At 37.4% G+C, this 9,714-nt stretch overlaps 1 protein-coding gene across 3 annotated transcripts; it reads left to right on the forward strand.

Annotated features, from left to right (window-relative positions):
- The first annotated feature begins 6,995 nt into the window (after positions 1-6,995).
- Positions 6,996-9,238, forward strand: LOC122639423 (polygalacturonase QRT3). 3 transcript variants are annotated; one of them, XM_043832277.1, is made up of 4 exons: positions 6,996-7,163; positions 7,196-7,414; positions 7,656-7,895; positions 8,006-9,238. In XM_043832277.1, the coding sequence occupies exons 2-4, from the start codon at positions 7,205-7,207 to the stop codon at positions 9,014-9,016; spliced, it is 1,461 nt and encodes a 486-aa protein (XP_043688212.1). In that variant the 5' UTR covers positions 6,996-7,163; positions 7,196-7,204; the 3' UTR covers positions 9,017-9,238. The 3 variants fall into 3 exon arrangements, with proteins under 3 accessions (XP_043688212.1, XP_043688214.1, XP_043688211.1); XM_043832279.1 differs by having other exon boundaries at positions 7,196-7,300; XM_043832276.1 differs by lacking the exon at positions 6,996-7,163 and having other exon boundaries at positions 7,170-7,414.
- Positions 9,239-9,714: the final 476 nt, after the last annotated feature.

Consider the following 9,714-nt stretch of genomic DNA (forward strand, 5'->3'; position numbering starts at 1 on the left):
TGAAGGTCAATTCCTTTTCATGGGCTCTCTTTTTTGTCACCTTTGCTTTATATACCAACCACCTATTGTCAATAATATTCTTTCCACCAAGCAGAACTCCTTACTAATACTCTGGACACAATGATGTCTTTGATCTCCTTGCTCACCCTCTCTACCCTGTGATTTTGAACTGCTTTTCCAATAGAATTCTAGGCAAATACTAGCAACAAAAAAAGCAGAATATACTTATGTGGTTAGGGATTGATTCATTGCTTACTTGCCAATATAGTGTGAAACAGTTGCTTCAGAAATTACATATAATCTATACCCAGAAATTGTTCCAACACCATAAAAGGAAAATGCTGATAGTGTATCTATGTTTATCAACTGAATGACTCACGTCACCACTGTCTAGAAAGGAGAAACATCGTGCCAAGCATAACTCTGTGCGTCAGATTCATGAAAGCTCACAAAAATTATGAACTATAAATCCTACAATCAGAGACGGAGCATCTTGACAAAACAGAGTTCAACCAAGTGGTGCAATGGAAAGCCAAACACTTTAGAAAATTAAGAGAAGCCATCTCTTCACAAAGATGGGTTAATTACTATCTAATTTGAGATGATAACTTCTTCTTTCATTAAAAATTAATCTTGTCCACTCCTTTTTAATTAGTTATTATTTAGAAAAAAAGATAAAACACCCAGAACCAGGGTTCATCGGTCATCCCATACTTTATCTTGAAGAAAACAAGAAGGATAGATGTAAAGCTAGAGATGAACCCATCTGATTCTGATGCTGATAAAAAAAGGGCGTACCCAGTGCACGAGGCTCCCACCACTGTGGGGTCTGGGGAGGGTCATAATGTACGTAGTCTTACCCCATTTCGCGGAGAGGCTGTTCCCCCACTCCAACCCGCAACCACTAGGTCGCAATGGAGTAACCTTACCGTGAACCGATGAACTCATCTGATGCTGATGCTGATGTTGATGCTAGTGCTAATCATTTGCAAAAATGTGTCAGTCCAATAGTTACCTGAGAACTGTCAATAAGAAGGAAAAAAAAACAGATTTCATATTTTATGGCCTGTTACTGTCCTTTTTATGCCCCGTCATGAAAAAAGAATGATCTTGTGCTGGATCACTATGATCATTTACCCACACTCATGGTAGCATTATTCATGGACCATAAAAATGGTTTCTGGTTTGGCAGCATAGAAATTACAATCTATGCTGCTAGGCATGTGATGTGTCTCTTATGCATCTTTATTTAGATTAACTGATGATTGGAATCTGTCAACTGGGATCAGGAAAAAAGTCAACCTAAGCTTGGAAGACCCTTTCCATTCTGTAGGTTAGCAATGATGTGTTTGATGTTGAGAACATGTCTCCCAATTAGACATAATCACGACTAGCATTTTCTACATTTTCAGTTCAGTCAATGGTTGCCTACTCTAAGAAAAGGGTGGGTTGGAGTTTAGTTGATGGTTGGCTCCTGTTTTTTCAAGGAAGTGGCCCATCAAAATACAGTCAATGCAGTAGTCTTGTAAAACCTGCCCATCTGTAGATGCAGATACTTACCAGACCTGAAACTAAAAGCATTATTGAGAATTCTAACCCCCCCCTCCCCCCCCCAAAAAAAAAGAAAAGAAGAAAGAATCTAAACAGAAAAATTCACAAGAAGTTAACAATACTACTGCAAGTAACAGCTAAATAATGTGAATAAAATTCCTACAAAGTCATAGTACAGTCTAATCAGCAGGCATCAGTCATATTCCAGGCTTCTCTTGGCCTGACTGTGGGTTGGATGGGTTGAAGTTCTGAGTTCTTCCAACCCTAAAATTCATATCAAAACTAGGGAGAGTTTGTTCATAAGTAAAAGAAAGGCTATGTTGAAGCCTTGCAATGGAAATCTTTTGGCTGGAATATATTGCGACCTGGATGAGCTTTTCATTGGAACAGAGGTCACCAATTCCCAATTCCCAATTCCCAATTAAAGAGTCCTCACCCCCCCCCCCCCCCAACCTAGATCTAGAAGAAAGAGGTAGAACAGAAGGACAAAGAGATGCAACTTTCTTTTTTGTGTGAAAGGTTTTGTTCTTACCTTTTGGTTGTTGGCTACTAGCTGCAATGGGGAGACATCTTTTACCTGTAAATCAGAAACTCTAAAGTTAAACAAGTAAAACTTTACATTGCTTGAATTAAATAAACTGAACCCATGATTAATTAAGGTATTTAAAGTCCAAGCACAAAATTGTTTCGAACTTTTTTCAAGAAACCTAAATTCTAATATCTATGAACTGATTTGGTACTCTGAATTTTTTTTTCCAGTAAAACTGTAGAAGGGACTGGTGTTTTGTAATGGATGAGAGCCAATTTGCAGCTTGAAGAGATGAGTGTTAACCAAATACATTGGCCCTAGGTGGTTGGAAAAAGACCTAAACAAGTGAACAACCAAGGAATGTGTGCTTTTGTTTCACTTTCCACACAAAAGAGCATGGATGGCAGCTAATGTTTTCTCACTGGGCGATGCTTCACTTCTCTGTAATTCTGAATTGATTGAAGCTCTGCAACTCATATGGGGTTTTTTGATATGAGCGTGGTTTTCAGAAAAGGAAAAGCTTCAATCCTTTATTCCAGGCAATACATCTACACAATGTTTTTGATTGGGCATGATTGAGTCTCAGTATCTAAGAAATCCTCTGGGGACTCCGTCAATCCATGGATTTAACAATCCAAATCAACCAAAATTTTGAAGCTTATGGTTTCAGCCCTCTTATTTTCGACGTTGTCCAGCGATTCCTGAAATATTAGATGATCTGTCTGTCACTTGGCAAGTGATTCATGGCCAAAAGGGGAAGTTGGTTGTTCGAATTATTATTCCTTGAGCAGAATATAGGCCATTCCTGAATGCCAGAAGAATTTTTTAAGCTATTTGAAGACTCAGGATAAGTTGATGTTTTTAGCTTAGAATAATATTCTGTTACTGTTACTGAGGGGAAGTTGATTCCAATGCTCTTTGCATGTTAACGACAGTTATGGCCTGAGTATCATAAATATTGTGTATCCTGTATGCTGAGATATACTATTCTATTAGTTCCATTTATAGGTTTTGGAGTTGATTACCTACCCCTGGGATAATCCTATTCTTTTGGATATAGAAATTTCAGAACAAGATTGATAGGTTGAACTATGATCTTCCCAGAAGTTTGTGCCATTGAAGGTCAAGTTGGGAACATCTTTAGTTAGTATTTGCTCCACACTTTCAATTGTTAACAATGCTTCAGCTATACATAACTCATGTTTTCTTGAAGTTGAGCAGTAAGCATAGTTCGAGAACTCGCAAGATCTCGTCAAGTTTCTCGGTTTTTGGAAAAATTGAGACGAGACTACCTACGAGTCTCAAAAGTGCAATATCTTGGCGAGATCTTGGATCTTGGTTTCGTCGCATTATTTTAATCCACCTACCACTTAAATACCTTACCTAATTGGATAAAACTCGACATATCTTGGCGAGATCTCTGATCTCGGGTCCAGATCTCGGGTTGAGCCAAAGTTGAGGCTTTGAGTTGAAAAAAAAAAATGCACCAACTCGGTGAGATCTCGACTCGTCTCGGTTTTTCCAAGAATCGAATTGGTACTGAGACCCGAGTTTTAATATCTTAGTAGTAAACTGCATGAAAATCGTGAGTTGACCCAGACACATGTTTCATGTCTTGATGTCACACTGATGTCATGTGTCGGGCAACGCATGATGTCAGCAAGGAAACCTCCGCCAAGATTCGGCCACGGATCTCACAAGGCCAAGCAATGACTAATTAATTACACAGCGAAGAAAGTTCTGAAGACGCCCTGATGCATTGTATATGTGAGCAATAGTCAAGTCTCAAGAGAGTTAGTGTAGAATCGACCCAAGAACACTTTTCTGTCCAGTTCCATAGAAAGTAATGTGATGGAAGTACTAATAGAACAAGACTACTGCAACAATATGGTTATTGTGAGGCAGAACCATATATAGTTTTATAAATCGAACCAGACCAACTGGTCAAAATGGATTTAACAAGAGTAAACCACACAGTTACACTTTCCGGGTTGATTTCAAGTTTTTATATGAACCATTAGTTAAACCTGAGGAGGGTAAATGGAGCAATCTGGGCTGGTTTCTACAACTGTGTGTGATAAAACCAGTCATCTGTGATGCAGTGACGTTTCTCAATCTATTTCTTCTTTGATGGAAGGGACTTGAGGAATATATAATATGTACCGATGTAGTGTGCATGCCCCTAAAATAGTCCAACCTAGTTATTTCGGTGAAGGTTCACAAATCTCTACAGGGTTTTAGTATTTTTCCCAAAATACCCTCTTGATACCCTCTGCATCTTAAGTCTTGTGGTTAATGGATTCCTATTCACCATGGCTTAAGGAAAACTTGGTCCTAAATTATTTGCTCTAGCACAAAACATAGACTTCTAAATTCAGAATACTAAACATACACAATTTGGGTCGATGCTTGAGCAACCCTGATTTAAGGTAATGGTTGAATCGATCTGTACCAGTCCAATATAGCCGGTCTGAGCCATTTTTTGGGATTGACCATTGTATCAACTATTTTATGGGTAAAAAAAAAAATTGGGGGAAGTTTTCATACACAGCCGTGTAAGCATGCACGGGCATGTCCCCTCTCACAAAGAGTTGGAAAAATTATAAACCCCCATCCATTAATTAATGTCTTGAAACTCCCACCCTCTCACATACACGGCTTACACGTGTAAGCCGTGTATGAAAACTTTCCCCAAAAAAATTTTAAAAATTTATAACAAGTTGTGCTCCAAGGAGTGTTCTTTCCTTACTTCAACATGGAGGAGTAGCACCAGTAGAAGCAACAGAAAACCATCTAAGTTCCAAAGGCATATATTCCTTTCTCTTCTTATTACAGCCTCATCCCATCATTTACTCCACTCTACCATCTTTCATTATTAACAAGTTATGCTCCAAAATGGTCTCATTTATCACACAAGACATACCAATTGAAGCAGTCCTCAATGACAATCCATAATTTTGTGAAATATATACAAAGAAATTATTAAGTGGGCCATGGATCTTTGCCTATTGGATCAAAAAAATATTTTGAATGAGGTATTCTACTCCAAGAATGAATCTCGAAAAAGAAATCTATATTGGTTCTATCTCATATTTTTTATGAAGAGAATGAATCTTTTTATCAAAGGATGAGAAAAAATAAAATAAAATATACTAAAAGAGGGAAAGTACCTTTTACATTATGTCAAACTTGGTGATGCTGGGGTTCTTAATGTAAGAAGTGGGTAACTGCTTACTTTTCTGTCACAGAATAAGAAGAATGTCCTACTCTTTAAGCCATGTTTGCTTTCTTTAGACAGAATTTAACTGGAAAACAAATGTGGCCTTACCATTGGTTTTAATTATCACGTTTTCCTTTTTGACTTTGTCCGATCAATCCAAAAATTTTTCCATTTCCCTACAGTTCTTTTTGTTGGGATTTTAGACGAAAAAAACGATCTCACTTTGAATGTGAGTAATTCAATGTAAAAACTTATAATTAAGCAATTAGACGCCCTCTCTTAATGAGTTCTACCCGAGTCCCACCACTTTGCCTCATAGAAAACAAATATTACTCATGTTTAACTTGAAAATTTTTACATTAAATGCTTTAATTAGCAAGATTTTGAAGAATAATGATAGCTAAACAGTTGCATAATTGTTGAATGGAGGCTATGAGGGCTCTTAGACCAAGGCTTTTAAATTCCATCACATGGAATGCATTCAAAGAAAAGTTCATGGTAATTTCTCGTCTTTCCTAATCATCAAAGTCAAAGGAAAGACTACTGTACGTTAGAGAAACTTGGAGTTTGGAAAACAAGAAATTACTTATGTTGAACAAACCATTAAATCAAGAGGCAGCTCCTTAGGTTTTCTATGCAAAATATTACCTTATTGATGAGATCTCTTATTATCTATGTTGAGATTAATAAACCTACGATTTAACGTTGCGATCTTATGTCTTCATATACTAGTTGGGTTTTTCCACTTAATAACTTACATTTATGTTAGGTACATGATCGACACACCAAAAGTTCAAAGCTGATGGAACCCGTTAAATCAAATCCTTCAACCTATCCCATATTAAGCTGACCCAACTTAGCGCTCATACATTAGATCGAACCCCATTAGATACATAACAGATCACCATGTTTTCGCAACCGTCATCCTCGGGCTATCTCCAAGCGGCTCCATTCTGCTCCATGGTTTTTATTTGACAGCAGGTAATCTTTTCTTGATCATTTCACTTTATTCCAGGTAACCCTTTCTGTGACTCAAACCATAACGTGATGTCTAGCTCTGATACTAAATATTAGATATTTGACCAATACACCAAAATCTTCAGAACTGATGGAACACGTTAAATCAACCATTTCACCTATCTCATTCTAGACTTGCCCAATCTAATATTACCCATACAATAGATCGATCCTCATTAGACACACAACAGTTTATGAATTAGATACTTTGAATCGATAACAGAGCATCATGTCTATCAGTAATGATATATCCATGTACATCACTCAAAGAAGGGTCACACATGCACATAGGGACAACACATGAGGGGAATGTTAACCTATGGAACCTCGACAGTGCCGCCACAAGGTCAATACAGTCTTCATAATTGACAATTGACATTTTGGGAATTTTGAAATAAAGAAAAAAAATGTAAGCTCAGCCAATAGAAGTGCTTTCCGCAAGTTTCGGTAGAGCTGAAGAAATTCATAGAGGACTATGACCTCACATCGTAAGAGTCATAGGAGAGGTTGTTACCAGATGAAAAGAATGTGCCCATGTTGGAAAGAAGTGAATGGGTTTGGCCACGTGTAGAAAACCCATGAGAGAGAGAGAGAGAGAGAAAGAGAAAATATTGAAGAGGAATTTTCTTGGAGGTTGTTGCTTAACAAGAGATTTCATTGCTTGGAAGGTATTTAGAATTGTGATGTGATATGTGCATGATCTAATATAAGAAAGAACTTGTCCATTTCTTAGTAAATCTGTTAAGCCCTTCTCTTTCCATGTTCACAGCTCTCTCTCTCTCTCTCTCATATAAAAACACAAAGCTTCTCTGCTTTTCTCTTCAATTTCTCTTTGAGGTAGATAAGTCTCTCTTTAATTTCTATCTGAATTGGATAATAAGTGAGAAATGAAAGCTACAATAGCAAGAAAAGCTGTGGCGTTTTTCACAATTGTTGGGTTCGCTAGCTTCATTGTAATTCATGTTTATGGGGATTATCCGAAGGTAGGTTTGCTGCCAAACAGTCCTCATTATTTCCAAATGAATCAAATGCAGGAACTTAAAGCTTCAATCCTTCGCCGTAATCTGGTTTCTTTGATCTCTCCTTCGCCACCACCGGTGATTACCTTACTCTTCTTCCTCTTAAATCTTTCTTGTCTCTACTTGTTTCCTACCTCCAACTTATGTGTTAGGAAAGAAAAAAACATCAATGATCTTGGTTCTGTTCTGTCTTTTCTTCAGCTGAAATCTTCATATAATTCATTGCAAATTCTCTTTCCCAGCAATTCTTGGTTCTGGGTTGTTCTGTTTTTTTCTTTTCTTTGATGGGTTCTCTCTGATTTAAATGCATATTATGCAGACAGCAACATCAAGTCCGCGAATTTATCGAGCAACAGCCTATGGTGCTGATCCAACAGGAAAAACAGATAGCACAGAAGCACTCCTCAAAGCTATTTCTGATGCTTTTGAATCTCCAAATAATGGAGATCTGATGCAGGGGATCACCAATCTTGGTGGTGCACAGGTATACCTTGAAGGAGGCTATTACATGATAAGTAGACCATTGAGGTTGCCAGCCAGTGGAGGTGGAAATCTTTTGGTAGGTTCCCACAAATCTGTTTTAATTTTACTTGCTTTTCATTAATTTGTAGCTTCTGTAGCATCTATTAGAAGAACCCTATTAATTGTGTTAATAATTTCCATGAACAGATTCATGGTGGATCACTGAAAGCATCTAATAGTTTTCCGGGAAATCGGTATTTGATAGAGCTATCTGCATCTTCCTCATCAACCTACTCCTATGAATATATCACCCTTAGAGATCTCCTATTAGACTCTAATTACAGAGGAGGTGGGATTTCAGTTATCAACTCACTTAGAACTACCATAGACAATTGTTACATTACTCATTTCACAACCAATGGAATCTTAGTCCAAGGTGGCCATGAGACCTACATTAGAAACTCTTTCCTAGGGCAACACATCACCGCCGGCGGTGACCCCGGAGAGAAGAGCTTCTCCGGCACGGCAATCAGCCTAATAGGCAATGATAATGCTGTCACAGATGTGGTCATCTTTTCTGCAGCAATTGGAATAATGGTGGCTGGTGAGGCTAATACACTCACTGGAGTTCATTGCTATAACAAAGCTACTGGTTGGGGTGGAACAGGTATTTATCTCAGGCTACCTGGTTTGACACAAACCCGGATTGTGAATTGTTACATGGATTACACTGGAATCGTTGCAGAAGACCCAGTTCAATTACTTATCTCTAATACATTCTTCCTTGGTGATGGTTTCATTTTATTGAAGTCCATTAAAGGAGTAATTAGAGGTGTCAACATTGTTGATAATATGTTCTCAGGAAGTGGAACAGGGGTGAATATAGTCCAATTGGATCAATCAAATGGACCTTTCAAGACCATTGATGGAGTTGTGATCGATCGAAACAACGTAAACGAAATGAAATTAAGGGCAACTGTTGCAAGAGAAATGACTGAAGGGAATGGAAGCTCATGGGTTATTGATTTCAACAATGTTTTACTATTCCCTAATCTCATCAAACATGTTCATTACACCTTGAGCACCCCTGTCTCAGGCTATTTCCCTAACCATGCTTTGCGAAATGTGTCAGAGAATCGCGTTGTGGTTGAATCAGATAGGACTGTGCAGGCTACTGTTTTTGTTACAGTAAATCAAAGTCCTATGAGTAATGGATGAATTGATTTGGAGAATCCAGAAGAAGGAAGAAATGAAGGCACAGGAAGGATGGAAAATTATGTCTTTCCACAAAGTCATACTAGCACAGCTCAAATTAAATTGAAATAAATTAATACTCAAATACTGTATAACTTTGAAATGAAAATTTTTTCAAATTTTTGGTGTACTGAAGCATGTATTGGTGATTGAAGATATACACAATGAAATCACGACTCCATTAAATGATCTGCGTCCATAAATCTTGAGAAATTGGGTAAAGGGTTAGAGCAAATTGAGATCCAATGTCCATAATATTTATCGATCAGTTATGCATTTTCATAATAGATTCTGGGTTTAAAACGCATTATGTTTATGTCGCAATACTGATAATTGATAGTCTAACCATTGGATACGCGGGAAATACCCTCTTTACCGCGTGTGTCTATTTTTTTTTATCTAATTAAACCATATTACCTACTATGTATATGATTTTTCTTATTAAATTTCTCTAAAAGGGTTTTTTTTATAGGTATATTTTTCTAAATATTGAACTTTCTTCTCTAAATTCTTCAAACATGTTTTAAACCCCTATAATGACATAATATGACCTTGGTACCAATCTTGACCCCCCAAACGATTGAAAATGTGGGATTCAATAGTAATGAGTATTTCAAAGTTCAAACGTTTAGAAAAACACTCAAGGTCTATGCAAAGGAAAA

The sequence above is a fragment of the Telopea speciosissima genome, chromosome 9 (genome assembly GCF_018873765.1).
Source record: "Telopea speciosissima isolate NSW1024214 ecotype Mountain lineage chromosome 9, Tspe_v1, whole genome shotgun sequence".
In the NCBI taxonomy this organism is placed as follows: domain Eukaryota; kingdom Viridiplantae; phylum Streptophyta; class Magnoliopsida; order Proteales; family Proteaceae; genus Telopea; species Telopea speciosissima.